Consider the following 25,478-nt stretch of genomic DNA (forward strand, 5'->3'; position numbering starts at 1 on the left):
CCCATCCACCACAAATGTACACAAAGATATTACTTGTGCTGACGAGCTGGATGTCCAGCGTGTCTTCCCCGATAGAGTTGTGAGCAGTGCAGCTAAAGACAGCGTAGTCCAGAGCTGCACTCACATTTACAACTCTGACTGTGCTGATGTGGAAGGAGCCCTTCCTCTCGGTCCGCTCCCCATACCTGCCCACACACACACACACACACACACACACACACACACACACACACACACACACACACACACACACACACACACACACACACACACACACACACACACACACACACAGAGAGATAAATTCGGAGCAGGCAGACAGCAGGGATTGTGATGTCCTGCAGATTGCACTAAGTCACCCAATTTCACACATCAAAGAAGCATTAAACAGGTATTTGCATAGTGAAAAGCGAGGAATAAAAATGCACTAAATCTGGATTTAGCAGTGAAATAGCGAGAAATAGCTAAAGAATACATTATATTAGGGTAAAGGAGGATTCAGTAATTTGTAACCAAATGCTGACAAGGAATAAGGAAATCATTTGGAATAGTCGGCTCACACTCTCTGACCTGCGGTTTGCAAAGTCCATGGGCACACCATTCTTTTCCCAAGAGAAGTCGACGTGAGGAACGCCTTCTGCCTGACACACTATCTCGGCTGTCGTGGTGCCATCACCTCTACTTGCTACCTTGCTCCACTGGGCTCCTTTCTGAAGCTCTGGTTTGACTTCACAAGACAAGATTGGCATGGAGGTTATTCATGCAGAAACCAGACACAATACAGCAGTGAACGTACATGTGTATTTGCAGAAGTACGAAAACGTGTTCGTGTCTGTCTCCATGTTTTCTCCTCTGACACTGAGGATGAATACTACAAACTCACATTGCACCACCAGCTGCACATCCACAGTGGCAGGGGATGCTATGCCATTATTGGCCACGCACTGGTAAAGACCAGCATGAGCCCGAGTCACATTATGGATGGTCAGAAGGCCAGATTCGTCTTCCTGGGTCTCCTGTCCCATCTCCACCTTCTCTTCTCCCTGTGGAAGACAAAGTGAGGGGGGATAAACGGCAGACAGCAGCTATCCCTCAAAACACCCTCCCTTCCTCCTGGAGGGCTGTGGAAGGGGGGGGGGGGGGGCAGGGGGGAGCAAGTTAAGCAGGAAACCATCAGGGCTTGAGGTGGAGATGGGAAGGGCGTCAGGGGAACGAGCTCTGAGGACAGAGAAAGATAATGCCAAGGGTTGGAGAGCCACAGGGAAAGAGAAAGGGAGGGGCTGTGCAGGTTGAAAGCGGGACACACAGTACTGCCAGGGGGTGGGTTAGACCGGAGAAGGCATCAGTAGATACAGAGACCACGCCACATTGACGAATGTGCCCTTTAGTCACGCAGCAGTAATGAAAGCTATTTTTCTGGATTTGGGCTGTGTGGAGCAGGAAGAGGTGGGGTGGAAGGATAGTTAGAGCTAGTGAAATATGGTGCATCTGTGCATTTAGAACGGCCAGTGATAAACGGTGAGAAGGGATCAAATAATAGAAAACAGGCCACGTAAAGGGGATTCTGTTGTTTTCTGTGCGTGTGCGCGCGTGTTGTGTATCGAGCCTCACCAGCCATTTCCAAGAGAACATGCCAGATATAATGGGGTTGGCATCTGCCACACATATTAGATCTGCCGTTCCCCCCAGGATCACTAACACAGGGTCCTTCTCTGCCTTGACACTGGGAGCATCTGAGAGTAAGAAAAAGGGACAAGGCAAAGGCAGGACCAAAGGTTAGCATGCCATCTCGGGACAAATCATTCGCCACCCCGTTAAACAGGCATGCCACATCGCTGTAATTACTCTTACACTTGCTCACCTCTGAACTTGCTCATTACCCTGTCTTAATTGGCCTTTGTGTTTCACATGCAACGCCATTAACCTTTCTATATGTTGGGAGATTATAAATGCTTCCGCGACCAAACGGAGGTCATTTGACCCACTGAAAGTAAAGACCCATATAGACTATGACAGACTGACCAGTTCCCCTTTATTCATTAAGTCGTCGCTCCTTCCCGGCTGCATGGCTCCTCTTCTTGTCGATACTCACCCCTAACTCACAAGCTTTTTATACTTCCCACGGGTGCCATGTACTTGCAACAATAAGGCCATTAGTGCCTACTTGTCTAAACTTATGTTCACACTCGAAGAACAGTGGAGGGGAAACACTAGAGAGACTCAGACCTCTGGGTTGGCGGGATCCACCCATGTTGGTCTGCTAACCAAGACAGACGTTGTTAAGTGGGCGACACCGCCACCCTTAAAAGCTACTACAATCCTCCATACATAATGAATATATACAACTGTCAAGCCCAGTCAGATCAGGGCGGCAGAATCCATTAGCCATGTACCATGGGCTTTGGTGAAACAGACAGACCTACATTTTCAACACTTCCATTATTAAATCATCAGTATCGGGGCAGAGGGCCTGGAGCTGGAGGCTGGGCCCGGGGCAGCAGTGGAGATGCACGGCCTTGCACGGAGGCCTAATGAATGTGGCAAGTGTGCTGGGTAGGTGCTGAAAGTCAATGTTGAGGGGCGTCGGTGTGTGTGTGGGTGTACTGACGGGTCTGATGTTTGGCAGCTTTGAATAGGTTCAAAAACATGTTGAAAGTCCACAAATCCAAATCCAATTCACAAAAATTGACAATTATGTGCTAATTTTCCATAAAAGAATCTGACTATTCAACAGAGATTTGATTGACTTGTGACTCAAAAGGCCCACAGGTATACCTGCAAATCTAAAAAAAATACTGATTCATTATGAATAGATGGCAGGTAATTAAAAAATTATGATTTTGAAAAATGTACCGCTTCTACATTTTCTTTCACATCCTTTCCATTTTTTCATGTGTTTTTATCCTGTTTTGACCATTTTCTCACCGGTAGGTACTCTGTGGTAATTTAATTAATTAATAGGACTTATTGAAAATAATTAAACTCGCTTTGAAATGTATTTCTAAAAATATCTCAATGGGGCAAACTATAGTTATGGTGCTGCTGTCATCCATGTCTATCTCAAACTTCGGCAAAGTAATCTGCACGGCATGGGAATACAAATTTTTACTTTTTACTTCTGTTTTCAAACATTGAACGTGTGGTCACAAGGATGCATGATGGTCCTTACACTGGACGTCCAGCATGATGGAGGTCTGGTTGACACCCTCCTCGTTGGTACACTTGACTGTGTAAACTCCGGCATCTTTCCTCGTTACATTCTTGATCTCCAGCGAGTTTTCCCCCTCTTTCCAAAAGATAAAATCACACAGACGCACATGCAAAACAGTGGTAAATTAAGTATTCATTACACGCTCATCAACCATGTGTCCTCTGGCCACTGGTCTCTAAGTGTCATCTAATCCTGCATTATTGATTGGCCTGGCTGGATTCCCACATCAAGCCAACAATAGCCCGCGTGAAAGACACCTCCCACAGCAGTCAAAATCTAATAGGTGAGTTTCCACAGTCAGGATACAGTCACGTTATGATGGAGGCTGCGAATGACGGAGCTAACAGAGTGAACAGAGGAAGAGCGTGGGCGCAGCAGGGCCTTGATGACACCGGCCTGAAGGAGAAGCCGGAGCTAGAACCGTTGTGTTGTATTCAGGGAGACAGCAAACCTCATTTAGACTGCATACATTAGAGCCATAATGAGAATCACATTTGGCAGGGTCCCATGCTGGCTAACCTGCCATGTTTTATTCAGACCCTGAATGGCAGAGCTGAGTGCTTACTTGCTGGCTCAGCTCAACTAGGGCCCGGTTTATAGAGCCATCACACAGCCCCGGATCACCTTTGACCAGCTTCTCCCTGCGGTGCAGCCAAATGCAGGAGACCTCCTCTGGGTTAGCTGAGACCAGCAGTGGGATGGTTGCCATGTCATCCTCCACCACCTGGATCTGTGCTGGCTGCTCTGGGCTGAACTCCGGTGGATCTGACACAGAAACGGCACACACACACACACACACACACACACACATTCGGCTATAGTAAATTGGATTTACACCAAGACTATATGAGCAGAGGCATGAATACAAACACAGAACGACAAGAACCAGCAAGAGAGAACACAAAGACACAAAACATGTTGAGGATGAAAGCAGAAATAGACACTAATGAGAGTCAAACCAGTAGAAAGTCGACATCCCACCAATAAATCCAGATCTAACCAACTTCATACTTGGATGACGGGGGAGTAAGGCAACGCGGGAGGGAGAGGGACAGGCATTAAAACGCCGAGTGACAGTACTGTTGTCCAACTGCAGCTCTGCACAAACACACAGTGACATTCCTTCATGCTCATACACAGTAGCAAGCTTTGAAGCAGCGGCTGGCTGCTGCCTGTGAAATGGCATCAAAGACAAACATGGCCATGCAGCAAAGCAAATGCACAATTAGGACACACTGCCGGAGAGCTAAACAGACCCACAAATTGCAACAAAGGGTCTCCAGTAAACAAACAAAAAACAGCACACACACACACACACACACTATACGCTGACATTTATGTGGAAAAAGTACACCAGGAAAGCAGCTTACATCTGAATCATCAATCATTTAAGATTAAGAGAAAGAAAGAAAGAAAGAAAGAAAGAAAGAAAGAAAGACAGGATTCACCTTCTACTTACAAAGCACATTGAGTTTGAAGAACGTGTTAGCCCCCTCTGCCAGTGCAGGACTGTAGGCCAGGCAAATGACCCTCTGGTTGTGATGCTGTGAACTCAGATTCAGGGATAGAGAACTGTGCACCGACACGCCACCAAACGGAGCCGTCCTGGGTGGCTGCTCCACCCCCTGGAGCCTAGTACACAAATTAAGTTCACCAAAGAACCCTGGATACAGACATCAATCATTCATATTCATTATGACACAAACATAGCCATGTCTTTTTCCAAGAAATCGCCCGTATAAACGTGTCATTGCGTGCCATGGGCCTTTTTACCGCTGCCTTGCCAAACCTGAGTGCGCCCAAGCTCCAGGAGATGCTGGCCTTGGGGTTGCTGCTTCCAGACTGGCACTCCAGAGTTAGCATCTGGCCCCGACGTAGCTCCCTCTGTTTGGTTGAGATCTTCATACTTACTGCCACAACTGTAGAACCGCGACATAAATAAGAAAACTCAATCTTCACTCAGGACAAGATGAATGGGTTTATATCAAATGCATTCCTCTGATATCATCTCTCAGCGAACTCACAGTGAACCATGAGCTTAGTGTGGGCGGAGATGGTCTTTTTTGCCTTATTTGTGGCATCACAGCGGTAGGTGGCCATGTTGTCACTTGCTGCCAGGACCAGGACCAGCTCTCGAGCCACACCCCGATCAAAGGATGTCTGCTTCTGTGCGTCAGGCACGGCCTTTCCATTCTAAAAACCGAAGGACGAATATCACCCAGAGACGTGTGTGTGTGTTCTGGGCAAACACACATGCACGCACATACAGACAAACACCGATATTATCACACTCACCTTGAACCAAGTCAGAGTCCCGGTGGGGTTCCCTCCAGTGGAGAAGCAGATGAGACGGACGATGTTCCCCGAACGGAAGGGGACATCTTGAGGGGGGGTATCGAGCCATATCTTCTGAGGGGGGTCTGTTATACAAGGATCAACAAGAGTTTGACATTTGGGTAGAATATATTCACAATTGTAGTTCATTTTACCAAAACATGTGAAGCAAACCAGTTGTTTATATTGCATGTAGAGAGCATCACTGACCTCTGCAAAGAGCTGAAATCAATACCAGTTACACAGAGTATTTTCTATTTGAAAATCTGTTCAGAAAACATTTCCTCTAACACAAAGATGACAAGAAAGACCTGGAAACTAGTTGCACGTTCTGTGTCAAGGATTATATTTGTCAAGAGCTAGGTATATTTGCCCTTTTGTATTTCTTGACATTCAGAGTTTTTAAGTTTCTATCACATTGATAACTTTGATGGGTGAGATGTATAAAAGTGGTACAAAATAATTTATTTATTCTCCTTGATTCTTTTTTTTGCGACGCTGTTTAATAAAAGGAAACCGGTTAAATAAAGTAGAAGTGGCTTCCTCACAATAGACATTGAGTGTGGTGATCTGGGTCTTGGAGAAGTGGGTGCCCTTGTTGAAAGCCTCACAGGTGAGTTCCAGCCCGTCCTCCTCCCTGGAGACCCTGTAGGTCATGTTGGACATGGTTGTCATCCCACCATTCTCTCCCTGCAGACACAACACACACACTACAGTTGGGGGACAGACAACCTTTGTTTCTGGCATTCTCAGTCTTAAGAAAGGGGCGGGGGGGGGGGGGGGGGGGGGTATCTGGAAGAAAAACAGCCCACGTTGGTTTGTCTTGGCGAATACAGATGGCAAATTAGCTGCTGTAATGACTGATGTTGTGCACGGCCTCTGATAAATAAGCATATTCATCTGACTCTGCTGCTTTGCATACCGTTATAAATTGAGCAAAGCGCCATTTTGCACCTGCCTGATAGTGGTCATGCCTGTGCAGCACATCTGGTTATTAAAGCCATTATCACGGTGATTACTGTAAAAGCTACAGTCAGAAAGACAAACAAAGACACCGGACAGGAGCGTCAGTCTTCATTAACCTCACACTGTTTCAGATGGATTAAAGCTCACACACAGCACACTGAGTGCCTTGTGTAAGATCAAATGGAAATGCTGCTGCCAGATGAATAAAGAGCTTGTTTAATAACGCTCATCTTCTGTGTCAGCTTTTATTCACTTTGATCTTATTAATATACACAAAAGAGGAGAGGAGTAGCAGAATATTCCTTTTGGAATCGGCTGCTGATTCATTTGCAAAGCTGCGGCAGGTCTATTCAGACACACCGCTCATGGTCAAACCATTTTCCCTCCTCCACGAAGGTTTAGAAGGTCACATTTTATTTAGAGGATTCTTTAATTCAGTGGGAGGCTTTTTAAAAGTGTTTTGTTGGTACCCTGAAGGCAAGCTTGACTGAGGGGCAATGCTTTTGCCTTGTGTTCTCAAAAAAGAAATAAAAGCCCTTTTCACTATTCTCTTTTAAAATAACCAGTTTGATTAGCAAACTCACTGTGTATACCATCTCTTTTGTTCTTGTCGACAGATTTCAACCTTGTGCTAACTGTGTGCTGAGCAGTCGCACCTCTTCCATGGTTACAGCAGTGGCGTTGAGCTCCTTGTAGCCCATCCACCAGCGAATCTGGACGGGCGGATTGCTGGAAGTGGCGTAGCAGTTCAGGGTCACGTCCTGCCCCTCGAGGGCTGTGAACGAACCCAACAGCATCACCTCTGCGGGCTCAACTGATGAACACACACACACACACAGGTAGGCAAACACACACAGACAAGTAAAAATACCGCCTGTGAAAAGTACATTCAACAGCTCCCTATTCTGATCACAGTGGCAGCGCAACTATTTTTGGATGTGAAACATGGAGCTGCATCAAGGGTGCGAAGGAAAATCACTTTGAGTGGCAACTTGTTTTCTCAGGAGGTTTTCAATGTGGTTTCTAACGTCTGCTTGGTTCCAACCACAGGGGGAGACGGGGGTACAATAGCTGCAGGCGAAGTGATACAGCTGCACGAAGCCTTCGGGGGAATACAAAGAATGGGGACTGAGCCAGCAGACGCGGGGAAGGAGGGGTCATGTATGTAAATCTTTATACGCACTTGGGATGCATTTGTGCGTGCCACACTCAAAGGCTGTTGAACTTACGCCATGAGGTAAAAGAGGCATATTCATATTGCAACTCGTGAGACATTTTCTGTGCCCTCCAGCTTCTGCTGGTGCCTAGAGCACAGTCAGGCAGTCAGCAGCTCGTTTTCAACATCCCTGAATGGATGACTGTGAGGCATGGAGCAGGGTTTGTTGGGTGGCCTTGTGAGGAGAGGAGGAGTGCCTTTACACAGCACAGGCAAGAGATCTCTGCAAGGACCCAGCCTAATTTAAAGCATATTTCCATAAAAAAGTGCATCAATCACAGTATTTAAAGCTCTGACGTACATTGTCTAGCTCTGTTGTGGGAATCAGGCTATTGTTGGACTAAATTCACCCGGGCTGCTAGAATATTAATTCCATATTTGGTATATTGTTGCTGAAACAAACATTTTCTATTCAGGGAGAAAATGATAATCTATTAATCGGTGTTACTATCGTACAAAAGTGTAGGCTTCACCGCCCCAGGATTGTGCATTGAAGCCGTTCGGGTGAATTAGTGTAGCAGGTATGAAAGAGCATGCAGCGATACTAATCTGGAGGCAGTCTGGAATATGGGCCGCAGCCATAATAACCATTAGTTTCATTAATGATATTAGCATTGGAATTTTTGCTGGGACAGCAAAAGAGTTGGTTTTGGAGGTAAGACTCTTATTATATTCCTCTGCCTCATGTCCATACCCTAAATAATCCATTGCCTTGAGTCCTGCCAGGGCTTTGTGTGCAAGTGTGTGAAAGTGTGTGAAAGTGTGTGAAAGTGTGTGAAAGTGTGTGGGCGTCCCAGTACTACATAGAGCATTATTTCCCACTCACAGAGCACAGTGATTTTGCGGCTGACAGACAGAGGTGACAGGGACACCAGATTGACACTCTCACAGCACACCACCGCCTGGTTGTCTGCAGGGCTGATCTTCAGGTGGAGGATGCTGCTGGACTTCTGTCCCTCCACATCCATTTCCCAATACGTGGACAGAACTTCTCCATTCTGACACACACATGGACACACAGGATAAAAAAAATACAACATCAAGACTATTGTGTTGTAAAATAATATGTATGAATAATTGCGGGGTCCCAGATGGTACAGTGAACGAAGAACAGAGGCTATTAACATCGGGATGCTCACTGTGCACGTTGTAAAACTACAGTGAAATAACTAATTTTGCCAGTGTGACAGTGTGTTACAAAGCCTCCTTAACAGATGGTGCAGAAGATTTACCTTGGTCCAGTGGAGAGTGGCTAGGGGGTTTCCACCATGAGACACACACTCCAACACGAGCGTCCTCCCCGCTTTGACTTCCCCTCTCTCCAGACCTACAATAACTGGGCGCTGAGGTGGGACTGCCAGGAAATGAGAGACGAAAATAAAAATTGACTTGACAAAGGGGAATGGCATGCAGGGCGAAAGAAGAAACGGAGGAGAAAAAAAGTGAGAGAAGGAATGTAGTAACTCAGGGTAACAGGGATGGAGTGACCATCAATAGGATGACATAAAAAAGAAACTGCAGTGCAATGAGAACACTCTTGGCAATATAGTAGGGAGCATCCCTATTTGTTGAGACAGGGCCAATAAATTGGGCCCATTCAACGCGACTGTGGGATAAGAGGTCCAGATCTGATGAAAGTATTAAGTATTAAGGGAGCAGTGAGCTGGAACCAGTCCATAAAGCAAAATAACAGATGTTCAAACAGTAATAAGGCAACGTGAATTATGAATAAATTACAGCCTGCTTGAATAAAATATACACTGTAAATAGAGGAGGACGGGCCTTTGTTATTGCTGCAATCAGTTTCGGAGAGCAGACTGCAGACCCTGGGCCAGCGTGACAAATTGCCACCTTGCTAACAATCTGGCTGGCTGAAAATGGCCACCGCGCTGGCTTTGATGGGCTGGCATGCTGAGTAAGACTGCGGCGGTGGTCCCAAGTTCTGCAACATTAGCACTTAGCACAGAGCCCATGTTGTTTAATACAAAGCCGAGAGACAGAGAGGAAGGGAGGAGTGCTCGCGGTTATTGGTGGTTGTTAAAACAGCAGCGGCGGCTTCTAATGTGGAGGAGTATAGATGGAGACAACATTAAGGTGTCTAGTCAGCCTGTGGATAATGCGACAGCTGAACTGGGGGAGCGCTGGCTGCTGAAGGTGTCAGCAGTCCTGCTCCACTTTAATCAACAACATGATTTGGGCCTGAGAGAAGCAGGTGGGTAGACTCGTAGGCCCAAACAATCAATTACTACGACTGATCAACAGAGTAGAAACCACTAAACCAACTGTAGTGAACCGTAGCCGCGGTGTCACACTGTTTGTGCACGAAGCGACAATGGCTTTCAATGTTGCCTCACCAAATAACAGCAAAAAGAAACGCCAAATGCAACGGGAGCGAATGTGTGTCAACTCACCTTTGTGTGCTGCAGTTTATTATATAATGTCACGCGGTTCGTGTTAATAACATGAAAGATAAAGAAACAGAAACTGCCTCCCCTCCTGCCTCAGTGGATTCTAAATTTAATTTAAGCTGATGAGCACAAAAAATTGGCTGGGTTAGTTTTGCAGCATTCATTATTATTAACTGTGGTGGCTTTAGCTTCCCATATTAGTTATTCATTTTTAAAAATGCAGTAATTGAAGCCTCACTGATACGATCCATCTCAGTTGGTCTACTAATTGGTTTATGTGTTTTGGTCAACATTGGGGAAATAAGACTAGATAATTTTAAGATTACTGAACAAAACAGTGAATCTGAACTCAACTAATTCAAATTTAATTGCAGGGTTGGTGTATAATTTTTAAGCTGCAAGCCACCACTGAGGAGATACAATTGTGGACATTGTTATGTGCTTCTACAGTAAGAAAACAACAAGGCTTCCTGCTCTGGTCGTATCAATCTCAGCCCACCAGGGGCAGGCTTGTAAACCGGAGGCAGTCACGCGCCCGTTGTCTTGAAGGAGGTGCGAGTTTAACTTCAGGTTGAATGTTTCTCCTTGGACCACTAACGCGGACTGAGTGCGCAAGGCCGGACACCCTTGGGCCTCCCCCGAGGTTGGGTTCCTGTGTGATTCACTGTGGGGTTTTTTTTAAATAGAGGGGGTGTTGACTGTCAGTTTGCAGACAGGTTGAGACACTCACAGTACACACTCATGGTCACTGTGGTCTCCACAGGACGGGAAAGGGCGGAGTTCCTGGCATGACATGCCAGCTGCCTCCCGTTGTCGGATCTCACTGCGGTGACCCTTTGGAGAGGTAACAGAAAGACAAAATGAGAAGGATAAAAGAAACAAAGTGAACTATGCTTACAGGATCAAAGTATATTTGTCCTGTAGTAACGTGCCTCCTGTGGCTGATATATTATATACTGTATGTCTGTTAGATTCTTAATGCTGGTGCAGCATTATTCGGTTGGAGCGGGTGGAGGTGGAGTTTCACTACTTTATAAACAGTTGGGTAGTTTAGTCCAGTGGTTCCACATCTAGGAGTCAAAAGATAAGTCTGAGGGGTCGTGAGATGATTCATGGGGGAGGAAAGAAGAAGAAACAAAGTTGTGGGAAACAAATCTGTGATCATTTTTCTTTCTTTTTATCCCATCAATTCTGCTTTATTAGATAGTGAAAGCTTGGCGAGAGAGAGAGAGGAATGGTGGTGGGGGGGTTGTCTTTGGGGTGACTACTGAAAGTCACAAACCATTAAACTGATTCTGTTATAAGGGATCACAACCAAAATATGTTGTTTATGTTGAAAGTGTTGTTTTTCATTGCCTTAAGCCCTGATTATGCTTCCGCATAGTGATCACGCAACGGCCACGCAGTTGCTTGGAGACAGTGATGGTTCTGCGTTGGGTTTACGTGTCGAAATGCAATTCAATGCCACACCGGTAAAGGGCGCTATGTTTTTTGTAAAGACTGACCGACCGACCGAGACTCTTGACGTATATCGTCGTTAGCCTCGTTATAGCCTATTTGTTTACTTTCTGGCTTTAAACATCCACAATTTTTCAGAACTTGGTGTTTTATTTCTTTGTGCAAAAGCGAGTAGGTGCAAACAATAAAACGAGGTGAAAACAATAATAATAATAAAAGTTTAAATGGTGGTGTTTATGAGTGGAAACCGGATAGCGGTCTCCAGCGGATGTAGTTAGCGGACCAATCACAGCCAATGCCGCTGCGTTGGCGTTGCGTCGCCTCGACACGCGTCTAGGATTTTTGGGAGGTACACGTCAGGCCCTTGCGTTGGACGTAGGGGGGTCCGCAAGGGCGTAAGGGGTCCGCAAGCCCCCTTGCGTTGTGTCGACACGGAAGCATAACTTGGGCTTTAGCTTGTGTTCCCCCCCTACCCTTTAAATTTCTTGATTTGAAAAGTAATGATTCATTATAGGTGTTAGGTAATGGAGTGGATTGGAGAGTGTAGTGTAATTGCATGAAATGGAAATGCCCAAGTAGAGTACAAGCAGCTCTAATGTGTGCTTAAGTAGAGTACTCCAGTAAATTTACTTTGCACCACTGTGTCAACAAGAAAATGCACTTTGCGATGTACATTGAAAAATCCACTATGCAGTGGATTTATTCTGAGCCTAGTTTACTTTCTCAGTTCATGTCTTCCATATCAAATTACAGTACAATGTCAACCGTAACAATCACAAATGGCCCACTGCTGTGTACGCTCAGTGTGAATATGAGGAAGGAGCATCAATATTGCTTAAGACCTTGGCCGTTCTGCAATAGAGCCGAACAACGTTGCAGCTCCTCAGTATCAATGTTATCTCAGGATATGACAAGAGGTTATTATCTTTGACACAGAGGAGACAAGCAGGATTAAAGTAATCTATGGCCCTGTTTAATGTATAGGCACCTGGCGGACCGGTGAGGATCGGATCTGTCTCGCTGCCGGAATGTAATTTTGTGCATTTGACAGAAGCTAATTCAATCGCACAGTGCCAAGAAACACTTCGCTGTTATTCGCAATTCATTGTATTCGCTAAGACAGAGGGGGGGAATACGAGTGGGGTGAAAACGGAGGGGGAAACGAGAAACAAAGACAGACTTGGAAAGATTGAGCGGGTCGGTGAGGAGAATGAGTCTGGCAGGCGGGCGAACACATACGTTACTTCAGCATGCGTGTTCAGGAGCTTATCCTTTGAGCCAGACACGGTGAACAACTCTGCACCTGTCAGCTCGACTCCGTCTGAAAGACACAATGGGGGGAAAGGAACACAACAAAAAAAGAGGGAGTATACTGTGTGTAAATGTGTTCACGTGAAATAGAAACATCAGTGTTATTGTCGTGTGGAACGGTAAACACTGGAATATGATGAACATGTGTATTCATGGGTGAGCAGATCTATGTGCTGAACAGAGATATTACATTACTAGACCCGTCTTTGAATATAAATCAAAACAGTATGAAGATTACAATATGACCAAAACAAAATTGCCTTTTACTGAACACAATAAAGACAGGCAAAATTCAAAAGAGAAAAGAACAGAACATCTCTCCTGCTCTGTTGCAGCAATATACAGTATAATAGGTGTGACGGGGGAGCAAAAGGCAAGCACGGAAAATGGAAAAAATTGCACTTGTTTTTGTTAACTACTTCGAACTTGTGATACATTCTCTGCACATGAAATTGGGAAGTCGGAAATTGGATTGGCTATTTCCTCCCACACAAAGTCTGCTCCTTTCAACTCTGCCATGCACAGACTGTGAAACAAGCGATCTTTACGGAACTCGCATCTCATCCTCCATAATGTTTTAATGTTTAAATATTCAGGTTGCAACCTATGGAGATCCCAGAATGTAGAGAGTCAGAAAGGCTGCCCTTTGTTTTAACCTGTCGAGCTGACCAGCTCCGTCAGTGTTAGTGCAGCTGAAAGAGGTGACTCACCTTTATAAAGTGTAATTTCAGCCGGGGGCTTTGCGTCAGGGGCAATACAGGTGACGGCGTACTTCTGTCCCGCCACCCAAGGTGTCGCCGTGTCCAATTCAAAGTACGGCTTGGAAGGAGGAACTGGACGAGAGGAAAAAAACAGCTCAACTTTCATATTTATCACATCATTAAAGTAATATTCATCACACTAATCCTTGGTTAGAGGAAGCAGACGCTATCACAGATGGATATTAGCTCATGCAATGATATGATAATAAGCGCTCGCAACATTCGGGAGTGGACGGGAATGTCACGCTGTCAGCTTCTGAGTGATTTACTGCAGCGAAGTTGGATGTGCTGTTGAGTTAGAATACAAATTGTGGCGAAGAGGAGATGAAATAGTGATGAAACTGATCCAGCGCTAATGTATCATGGCAAACACCAAACACTTCTCTTCTCAGATCACCCTCGAGCTAAATATGTGCTTTTTGGACTGATCAAAGCAGTCTTCACTTCTCCACTGTTCTACTCTACAATCCTTTTATCTGACCATAAATAGGAATTACAGAAGGAGGAAAAAAAAAAACGTAGCTTTTAACACAAGGGACCGGAAATTGTTTGGCAGTAAATTGAGAAATCTGTCACCAACTAACCATCAAAGAGATTTCTGCAGGTCTGTGAGTCACTCTTTACCCAGACTATCAGTTCAATCATGCACGCACACAGAAACAGAAACCTGGGCGTCTATTGTGCCAGCTTTTAGCGAGTGATGAGCCTGTAGAATCACAAACTACGGTTACTGTTAAGGTTGTGTATCTTTCATCAGAGATCAAGTGCAAAGGCTGCCTGAGTTCAGAGTCAGAACTGGGAATTGGAAAGTACAGGAAGGATACATGCATGTGAGAGAGACATGAAAGAGTCCTGCAGAGGAGTGAAGAGCTACCGAGAATAAAAAGTGAGTGGAAGACAAGCTGCATGGGAGAGTGGGGGGGGGGGGGGCAAAACCACTGCTAATGTGTGGGTAAATGTCTGGACCACAAGCAACCGAACCAGCCAGCCGTTCAGCTCCTTTCCATCTCTTTGGCACATACAATCAATTCCTGGCCACTAGGAGGAGCTGTTGCTGTGTGAAGAGTTGCCCATTGGCTCCAGTCTGCTATTGAGACAGATGAGATGTGGCTGCAGCTTCAAACTGATTTAAAAGAAGCAATTGAATCTGTGTGGACTGTGATGGGTTACCCAGAGCACTGCAGAGGCGCATGCTGAAATAATGAGATGCATTTGTTTGTGTGTCCACCCCCCCCCCCCCCCCCCACCCCCCACACACACACCCCCCCACCCCCCACCCCTCTTTCCTGAGAAGATGACTGGGCCATGCATCTATTGACAGCCCCTGCACTCTCAATCTACTCAGGCCTGCACGATTCAACAGCGGCAGTATCACTTGTTGTGCTGGAGGAGTGCCTGGCAGCCCAACAAATCCTAAAATAAGAATAATGATATGTTCGCAAATGAGCCAGGCAGGTATCTCATTTTTTTTCTCCCTCGCTCGCTCATGCTGGCCCCGGTCCTCTTATCTCTCATTCGCTCCATCATCCCTCTCGAGCAGCCAGACTCCCACCCCCCCCCCCCCCCCCCCCACACACACACACACACGCTATCCTTCTTGACCACTGCAGTTCAACTGCAGCAATGAGGGGGAAGGTGTATTCCAACCATCCATCACATCTGCAAAGCACGTGACCCAATCAGCCCAGTCAGGATGACCATTTGTACGAATGTAATATAGCGTGTGGACAACAGCAAAACACACTCTATTCAATTTACTAGACATGCACTCAGAGGGGGAAAAAAAAAACAGACAGCAAACAAGCCGTTCTCTAAATTAACTCTTTCTGCCCTTCCTTTGTCTAATTGCCTGTCGGCTTTGTTATTTTGACTGCCTGTCTCTCTCTCTCCTCTCTGCTTTCTATCCCCATCTCTCTTATTAAGGTACATATATGAACACAATAATAGATAGGCACACAAAAGACTTGCTCCTGCCATTCAGACGAGAAACAGCGAGCCACAAAAATTCGATTCATTAGACAAATACGGGCGGATGGATGGATAAGACAGATAAGAAGCAGATTAGCAGACACACATCAATATGCACATCCACCTATCCTTCCCTCTCGTTTTCACGTACAGGCGCACACACTCCTCTTCCTCCTTTGCACACAAACACACAAAGATGAACTCTACAGTGTATGCGGATTTGCATGCACAAACACACAGACACAGGCGAGCGAGGGTGCAGACAAGCTACATTCATCTCACTTCAATCTAAGAAACAGGCGCCAGTGTGTGTGTGCACAGTCTAACATGCTACACCGAGCTGATGCTCTTGGAAATACTGGAGAACGCCCCGAGGATAAAAGTCTCTAAAAGGCTTATTATGCTGAATTAAGACCAGAAGATCTGACTTCTCAATAGCACAGAAACACAAAGCATCGTTTTTATCTCTGGAAGACAAAGTTCGGCTAAAGCTTCCCAAATGAATGTGAACGAGGGTATATTTATGCATTTTTGGGTATATTCTGCATAAACACACACACACACACACACACACACACACACACACACACACACACACGCACACTGTGGGTCTCAGGTGTGTGATCTCTGGCAATGGAAGCCTCTAAAATAGTGCTCTTTTTTCAGCTTTCCCTTCCTCTCCGTCTGCTCGTCCAGCAGCCCCATCTCCGCTCGCCCACCGTCACACCGCTCCTTCCTGACCCACTGTCTCTCTTTCTTTGTGAAATATTTCACACTACACAAGCAAGGAGGCAAAATCCTTATGGACGGATACAAAATTAAAAAAAGAATTAAAACATTTAAAATAAAAGGAGAGAGAACATTTAAAAACATTTAATTCATTATTGTGCCTTGATTGTCTAATTTAAGCATTTAACTGGGCCTCCTTTGCTTATTGTCTGACACTGTAATATGCACACCTTCACACCAATGTTCAACACGCCTTCCTCTGATGGGCTTGTGTCTTCTTGGGCAACTGTCAGAACTTTTTCTGCCAACGAAGATGAACAAAGTCACCATGTTCTTACGTTGCTTGTGCCCCCTTTTATAACTTATTCCATTATTCATAACAGGGAATCGTAAAATGAAGGCTCATTATATACTCTTCAAGTGCTAAACTCATTAGCTACCGCAAAAACCTCACCATAGCCCCGGTTCCTAAAATGTCCTCTAACCTCCAACCAATGCTGATAATAAGCTGACACACACACACACACACACACACACACACACACACACACACACACACACACACACAGACACACACACACACCTCTTTAAGACCCAACTACGGCAACTAAATGAGTAACCCAGTCTAAAAGCAGAAAACATCAAATAACGGGTTTGAACATACGCAGGAGGCATCTGTACAGGGATGTACGACTGTGAGGGAGAGAGTCGTTCATTAATAGGATTAAATGCTAAGGCTAATGGTATAAACCGAGACACAGGATGTGTCAGGTATGTGACGGCCACAGTGCAGGGTAAGTTTCAGGAGAGGAGGGGGCTTCAGCGGAGTGGTAGAGGTTGTTATTGTCATGGATTACTCACTGCCACTTGATCTGTCTATTGCGGTAATCCCCTATCTAAGCTTCACAGGAAGGCAAAAACACACAGGAGTTATGTTGAACCGATGGAAATGTCTTGAAAACATCTCTTTGTAAGCTCGCGGATGGGGCTTATTGACATTTTTTGTCTCCGCCGCTGCTATTCACCGCCTGTAGTGATCTATCTCGAAATTAGCCAGTCATGATAGCACTCCCTCTGACCCAAGAATCCAATTATACGACCAGCAATCTCTGTTTTGTTTCCACATTCCTCCCCTCTCCCCCACTGTATCTCCTCATAAAGAGTTTATAGTGTTTTGATTTGATGCAGGGCTTGATGGGATAAGGCCACGGTTGACTGGCCAGGGGCGTGGGGCCTTGGGAGCTGTAGTTCAGTGATGGAGAAGTCCGTGGGGAATTCACCAGAGACAGTGCTCTTACGGATGCACAGTTTCCAGTCCCAGTTCAGCACTAACAGGAGATTGAATTCATCAGCTCATTATCAAGGCCCAGATTAGTCATGTATTTTGAATCAGTTGAGTTGGTGGGCTGGAACAAATGACCCTATAGGACCACGGCTGCAGACAGCTTTTTAAGTCGGCCGCTTCCCTCCTTGCCCTTTGCAACAGCACGGCTGCAATTGTCCATTCCAAAACAGTCAACAGCTGGAAAGTGTTCCCAAGACACAAAAACACCAGCTGAGATTCAGATCTGAGCATGTCGGTCACACATACAGTCTATGGGCTCACAAGGGAGCAGTAGGTTTCAGTCATGGTAAATACGACTACCGGTGACCTCCGATGCAACCCGAATATAATTCCCACACATTTTGATCTTTTCGACAAAGCTGAAGGCAATCTGTTGACAGGTAATAAATGTGGGAATCAAGCCTGCTGTGGCTGCAGGTGTAGGCCTGCTGTAGGACATAAGACTGCTGCAGTGTAGAACAGAACACAGCCATTCAAAGGAGACGTCTGTGGTCTATGTCTCTTCCTATCCCACACCGCCCGCCGTCCCTCCCACCAGCCCATTGATGTCAGAAAAACCTGCTTTCTTCTCAGAAGAGAGTGAGGCCGCTAGAATCGCCACGGCAACCCCCACCCCTCACCCCCCCTCACCAAAGAGAAAGCCGGAAAGCGAGGGAGAGAGAGGGAGAAATTGTGCCGAATGGGAAGGGGGATGTAAGCAAATGAACTGCGCCTGGAGAAGAAAGGATCTTTTAGAGTCTTCTTGCCACATATGGGCTCGCTCCCACAAGCAAGAGGGATAGGGGGAGAGATATACCAGTTGTTATAGAGCGACAACAGGTGGTCGAATGTAGTCGAACAATTACATCTATTCCAGCCCATGTCTGAGTAGGAACTTTTCAATCACTCCTCTTATAATATATTCCTGTGCAAGGCAGAGACATGGATCGCCTCAAGGCTTGCAAAGGAATCCAGGTTGTCCTGATACTTTACTTTGTGTAGCTGCTGGTGAAAGCCGCGGACGTACTGTACCGGAACAAGAGTGCTTGTAAAAGAAATAAATACCGTCAGAAAAGTTTGAAAACTGGTGACTTTCTTCATGGTTCACGCATGCTTCAAATATGATTTGCACTTGAAAGAAGACGGCTGGTTACTGTACCGAGGGCGCTAAAAAAAAATTAAAAGTTTTTAAAATTCCACTGTGCGCTGCTTCAACTGCCTTATCGTGAGCAAATGAAAGCTCTTAATCAATAGAAATGAATATTTAACAGCTCTTTATATGCTGATTACCGGTCAGAGGGTTGCGTATGTTACTGGAGCACTGAGGATGCTCTCCTCCTTATTACATGCATCATGTTCTTACTCTGACAGAAAACACATGTTTATAAGCCTCCGCATCCCCTCCGCTAACACTCTCCATGGTTGTGCTCACTTAGCATGCCGACCCAGGCTGTACTGGAGATGATTGCCCGACTGCTCTCAGACCGGCCCACTTGACACATATAGGGGGCTTCATCCTCCAGTTGGGCGTTCTCAATCTGAAGATGATGCTGCCCTGGAAGAGAGAGGGAGAGGTTAATAAGACACATTATGTCGTGATGAGGATGTGCTCACTAAAAATATGTAAATAATAACAAAGAAGAAGAGCTCATGCAGTTTTCTGCTTCCCTCTCTCCACAGAATCCAACCCTCGCTGTTCAGAGACGTTGTATCGATAAGTATCTCCTGCGGGTCTTATTTCCTCTGTGTTGATTTCAGTGTCTGAATCAGAGGCAATTTTCAACACGGAAAATGGGAAAATTAACAATAAAAGCAATTTGTACAATGACAGTCTGGCATTTCAATTCAATACGATAATATGCCCTTCTACAGATGACGTTTGGGGATTTGATTATAAATAGACTATTTTTGTACTTCTGAATAAATGGAAACATCTCACTAGCGGGAGAACTTCCTGCTGCTGGTTTTTCCCGTTGACATGCAGGGGTTGACTATACTTATAGCAGAAGCATTTTGTCACAGAATGACTTTCCAGCATGGAAAATGAAATCCACTCCCAGATTCACAATGCCGACCGAATAAACTGTCTATTAATTGATGCCAGGCAGAGTCCTTCTCTCTGTATCTCTCTTCTGATAGTCTGGCATGCCAACAGGACTTGATTTGTTTGATGCATTGCCATAACCTGTGGGGATTAGACGATGTTCGGTGTTGGTTTTCCAGCTCCTGATTCTCTGGCTCACAGCCTACGTACATGTGCAAAATAGTATCTTGGTCTGACAACCACCCAGGCCTAAAATTGCATGTGTCAAGTAAGCTGGCAAGATAATTAACACCAACCAGAAGCAATTTTCACATCTAAGTTATCATTGAGCCCAGAGAGAGAGACATTAAAGTTATTAATCATATTCCTCTTTCCCTGAATTACCCACAAATAGTGCAATCAAGTTGCAGAGAGTGTGGATTTATGGTAGGGGAGATGGCGGATGGCTGCAACGCGACTTGCTTATTTGTCCATTGCTTTGTATTTATTTCAGCTAGGGCCTTCAGAATTTTGAGAAACAGTGCATCTACATAGCCATTATATCAGCAGCAGGGTATTTACTCCCCTCGGCAAATCTGCATTTGCGTATTGGCCCTAAAACTGGAAACCCATATTTTTATGTGATTGGTAATACACAGTCCCAATGGAACAGGGAGAAAACTAACTACTGTCAATTATTGATCATTCAGACAGCAGAGCACAAGGAAAATCATCTCGGTTCATCTCAGTTGTTTTGTTGTAATTTGAAAATCAGGCATTACGTTACAGAAAATATGCCACAATTTCTGGTGAGAAAGCATACACATCTGTGTACTTTGTGTGTTATGCTACTCTGGTACAAACTGATGAAATGCAAAGTATGTACTTCATTTGATTTATAAATAATAAAATAAAAACAAACAACTATTTACACAATTGTATAGGTTTGAACCATTTTTCCTGCTGCTGTTCAGTATTACATACTTAGGAGGAAAGAATATTTGTTAAAATGTATAAGATTCATTAAACTTGATTAAAGAATTGAATTTGTGTTGCAGCATGTCACGAACAGTGTTAAAGCTTCTTTACGCAACATCCAGATCAATAACAGCAGCAAACAACTATTTACGTTCATATAAAGTGGAGGAATGGCAACCTAGAAAAATTCACTTAATGCTTTGGTGCCTCGAACAAGCCGTTCATCTGTTCCTTTATATGTTGGTCTTTCCAATGCACATCGTAGTGCACACATGCCTGACATCCTAGATTTAGGCCAGCTTTAATGCTCATGGCCATGTTTCCATTCCTGGAAGTATATGTTGAAATCAACGCTGCTGTTTTTGTGAATGTGTAATTTCAGTCTTTTTAAAGCATCAATAAACAGCACTGATGGTAACAATCAGCGAGAACTGGTGGTGTATCAAGTGCAGTCAAGTGCCACCTTAAATGATTTTGCTCTTTCCGTGCTGTGTAAAGTGATTGCTCACATCCGTCTGCAGTTTCTTATCCTGGTGAAGTGTACCTGCGCAGATGGGTAGTTTATTCATGAATGTATGTTTGAGTGTTGGACAGCGTGTGTGTGTGTGTGTGTGTGTGTGTGTGTGTGTGTGTGTGGTCCTCTTCTTCATGTGAATACATTCGTATTTGTTTTTATTAAGGTAAGAAGAGGGAAGATCTTTTTTCTAACTCTGTACCTGCTGTAAAGTTTACTGGAACTTGCTGACACGGTGTTTTAGATGTTTGTTTTGATAGAAACTCCAGGCATCAACAATCACGGACAATGTGTAGATGGGCATCTACGCGGCGTTTATGTGCTGCTGGCGCTCTCCCACACTGCAGCGCTGAAGTGTGGCTCGTCTAGTTGCAGGCTGATCAGGAACAGATGCTCTTCTCTTACTCCGGATTGCCTTCTAATTGGCTATTACTTTTTATAGACTGTGTTGCAGATTCTACAACACACTTTATTCACTGCCACATTTCACTGATTTGCTGACACCGACTCCGTTGCTTTTCATATTTCGTTGGGTCTTAACATGTGAGTGACAGCGAGGGCGACGTGTGAAAGGCTGTTGACAATCACCTCACCTGCTCGGTCCCAGATGCTGCCTGTATAGCGAGCCAGCGTGCCATACGGTTGCTGTAATGTCTGTGTTACTTTATGATGGCACTTTGAAGCCATAGCAACAACATCATCTCATTTACTTTTAGCCAACATCAAGCTGTATAGTGTTTACTGAGCTGACAGCGGCACTTCTTAATCAGAACTCTCTAACCTGTAGGTCACAAGAAGCGTGACAGCATGTTAGCGTGTTACTTTCTTTGGAACATCATGCTTTCATGTACCTTCTCCACAGCCAACACAATATTCTAGCCCACGCAGTAGCTGAACTTTAACTTGACCAGTGTTATTTTATCTCACTCCACTCAAGTGGATCTGTTGACAGACAAAACAGTTCAAGCCACATTCAACCACGGGCAACTTATGATGACTATTCTGGTGTCTTTTTAGTGGCACACAAGTTAATTCATTAAGCTCGGATAGGTCAGTCAGAGCCCAATAGGCCATAGACTTTTTTCCGTGAGTATCCCCCGTTTACCTCTCTTGGGGTTTCCAATCACGCTGTAGCGCGGAAAGCCTGGCAGGCTTCTCTGTGGTCCCAGGAGGAGGCCATCCTTCACCCACTGCACGGCCCCTGAGGCCCGCAGCACTTCACACCTCAACACAGCTGTGGCTCCCATTCGCACGGTGAGGTTCCTGGGCTCTGACCTGAAGGCCTGCTGGGCCTGTGTGGCTGGAGGCATAAAAAAAAGGGAGTCTAAGGAAGGGAGTCAGAGAAGAATGGTTGAAAGGGGAAGGGATGTGATGGGATTTAATGTAAAGAAGTGGGTAAGAACCCAGGGGTGAGTATGTGTGAGGAGTTATGGAGGAAGTGGAAAGGAGTAGAGGGAGGGAGGGAGCATGACAAACATACACCACAGGGATGCAGTCTTGCGGTCTTTTGTCTGAGAAGGTACCCCATTGTGTCTGGTCACATTATTCATCCTGGCATATGTTTTATTGATGGGAGACTGCAGTGATACGGCCCTGAAAATGAGTCAATAAAGTAATTACTGTGAATTAAATCCCCCCTCAGCCATGCAGATAGGGCATTGGGAGGAGGGGAAAAGCATGAGGTATCAGAGACCTTGTTCACCTGCGGTTTTTCTTCAATGTCGATGTCCCACCAGCTAATTCCTCCTGGGAAGAGTAATGATTATCACTTTAATCCCCCTTGTTTGTCATAGGTGGGGTTGGCCATCTTTCAGCTAGGCTCCTGGTGACATTCTGTGGTGCAGTGAAGCCGAGTCGGAAACAGCCCACCCACCAGCCTCTAACTCTTGGGCGAGGATTATTATACATAGGGTGAACGAATAAATCCTGTTTTAAGGAGCCAAATGAAACTGCATACTCCAATTAAAGCCTAACATCTTAGCATGACTATTGTTTAAACAACGCCCCACAGGGAATTCAGCCCGGTTCCGCCAGGTTGTTTGAATCTTGACCTTCATTGAAACAATGACCAAGTTGTTTGTGAAGTGCATGCTCTGTTGCGTCTGACAACATGAGTGAGAGGCAGAGCTCCCAGATCAAGGCTGAACCAGTCACCTCACGTCAAATATGAAGGGCAAGATTGGCCATTACAGAGGATGCATACAAACAACCAAACACAGCAGCACATTTGCATACAGTTTACACAAATGAATACTCATCAGCGCTCCGCGGTGGCTTCTGAAATAGCTAGAGTATTATTCTGATATGAAGAAATAGTACCATATGGAAATGTTGTGATAAGACTCATTGTGTCCTACAGTGATAGCATGTGAGTTTTAAATTAAGAAATAGCACAACCTTCCTCTTGAACTTGAATCAATTAGTAAAAGATTGAATGGACCTGCATTTATAAAGCTCTCCTAGTCTTTCCGACCACTTGAGCCCTTGCTCAGTTCCTTACATTCAGGGGGTTTGCCACTAAAGTACTTATAGTGTAAGACAGTAAATGGGATATAAATATATTAGGGAGCATGTTCTGTGTAACAGTGACCTCGGTTGCTCGCCGTAGTTGAGAAGCTGAATCAAAAGAGAAGGGGGAGAAAAAAAAAGCTTTGAGTCATGGATGTATAAAGAGAACCGGATACAGCGTTGGAGGCGGGGCTCCGATCATCCTATGAAAGTTCCTCAGTGGTTCACTGACTAACTGCAGTGCCTAAATGGAATGCATGCAACCATGCCATCATTGATTAATGTTATTAATTACACCTGTGCTTTCCTTCTATGACCTGTCAAAATGTCTGCTGTGCAATATTGATTTCCCTTCATTATTCAAGAGAGGATGTCTATAATTATATATGGCTGCAATTTCTCCACCCTGATTTCTACATTAATTTAAATTTTCACATTACATTTTTATAATAAAGATATTGTCTGTATTTTGTTTAAGACAGGGATGTTGATAGGCCTATTTTAGGCTTTTTTTTTTTGTATTTATTCAGAATAATCTCATACTTTTAGGATTAGAGCATCATAGTCTGTAGAAACAATATACTTCAGAAAGAAGCATTATTTGTCTTTTTTTTTCTTCTTTTTTTTTTACAAACACTGTATCCTCATTTAGGTGGAATAAATACAGAATATCCATCCATCCATCAATCCATTGTCTTTTTAAATACAGAATAAATACATAAAAATAAATTTATTTGGGTAAAGTTCCTATTTATGTTGTCCGATTTTGTCTTCTTGGTTTATCCTACTGTATACTTTATGACAGGAAATTTACAAAATCACACTGATTGAACCAATCTACAGTACAGTAGAGCTGCCAATTTTCCTCTATAATACTATTTGAATTGATTCCATATTTTTTTCAATATTCAAATTGTATTTAGAATATTTAACTCTTCACTTCAGCCTATTATTATCGTGTTATCGTGTAGCGTGTTATCTCCGCGTGTGCTATCAGCTATTTCTGAGTATGAGATTGTGATTCAGAAAACGTTATTCTTAATCAGACTTCACGTGTCAAAACGAGGTGAGATTTGTTAACGTTAGAAAACAAGTCCCTCTAAAAAAAAAAAAGAAAGAAACTGAATACTAATTTCAGCATTCGAATAATACTGATTTTCTAACTATTCTAATTATATTTGATTCCTGAAGGTCATTCCAACAGCCCTACAGTACAGTAATTGGTGTAATTGAATGACATTCTTTAGACCTGCAGCTTATGGAGAGAGGAAATAGATATGGTATCACTTTAAGACACATTTACAGAATGGAAGAAGAGAATGGAAGAACACAATGTTTGTTGCTTTTAACTAGTTACTAGCTGGACTTCACCGGTTGTTGTATAGTTCTAATACAGTACTAAAAAGATGCAAGTGCAAAGTTTTTGTATGCTGTCTTTAAATCCTAGTAGCGTCCCTGGTTTAAGACTTCTATACACTATTATCTAAAAGGTGTCTGTTGTTGCACATGTCTGTTTGAAGCTAAATCTTCCCATTGCATCATAAAGTAAAAGTTTATGCTTAAGAATATGTTGTATTCTTATTGTCAGATCACATGTTGGAGTGATGTTCAGCCCATGAACTGGATTCCATTGCACAAATCACCATTGTTCCATCAGGCAATACAGTACACATGTTAGCACTTGGCGTTGTCTGTATAAACTAGTCACTGCTGGAGGATAGATTAGGGACAGTCACCATGTATTATAACTGCCAATGGTAACATGCACA

The 25,478-nt window shown here is 44.4% G+C and overlaps 1 protein-coding gene across 1 annotated transcript in view; it reads right to left on the minus strand.

The window, feature by feature from the left end:
- nphs1 (NPHS1 adhesion molecule, nephrin) overlaps positions 1 to 25,478 on the minus strand; it is a 92,836-nt gene that overhangs the window by 6,601 nt on the left and 60,757 nt on the right. The window contains exons 4-22 of the mRNA XM_084026971.1: positions 22,307 to 22,501; positions 19,119 to 19,241; positions 13,615 to 13,737; positions 12,833 to 12,914; positions 10,866 to 10,969; positions 8,960 to 9,081; positions 8,554 to 8,725; positions 7,168 to 7,325; positions 6,094 to 6,235; positions 5,507 to 5,631; positions 5,236 to 5,404; positions 5,001 to 5,130; positions 4,671 to 4,843; positions 3,836 to 3,976; positions 3,170 to 3,286; positions 1,612 to 1,733; positions 884 to 1,043; positions 571 to 727; positions 34 to 185 (exon numbers count right to left, since the gene is read on the minus strand). Coding sequence (XP_083883097.1) covers positions 34 to 185; positions 571 to 727; positions 884 to 1,043; positions 1,612 to 1,733; positions 3,170 to 3,286; positions 3,836 to 3,976; positions 4,671 to 4,843; positions 5,001 to 5,130; positions 5,236 to 5,404; positions 5,507 to 5,631; positions 6,094 to 6,235; positions 7,168 to 7,325; positions 8,554 to 8,725; positions 8,960 to 9,081; positions 10,866 to 10,969; positions 12,833 to 12,914; positions 13,615 to 13,737; positions 19,119 to 19,241; positions 22,307 to 22,501 — 2,667 coding nt within the window. The remainder of the gene's footprint in view (positions 1 to 33; positions 186 to 570; positions 728 to 883; positions 1,044 to 1,611; positions 1,734 to 3,169; positions 3,287 to 3,835; positions 3,977 to 4,670; positions 4,844 to 5,000; positions 5,131 to 5,235; positions 5,405 to 5,506; positions 5,632 to 6,093; positions 6,236 to 7,167; positions 7,326 to 8,553; positions 8,726 to 8,959; positions 9,082 to 10,865; positions 10,970 to 12,832; positions 12,915 to 13,614; positions 13,738 to 19,118; positions 19,242 to 22,306; positions 22,502 to 25,478) is intronic.

This window comes from Eutrigla gurnardus, assembly GCF_963514095.1.
Source record: "Eutrigla gurnardus genome assembly, chromosome: 14".
Lineage (NCBI taxonomy): Eukaryota > Metazoa > Chordata > Actinopteri > Perciformes > Triglidae > Eutrigla > Eutrigla gurnardus.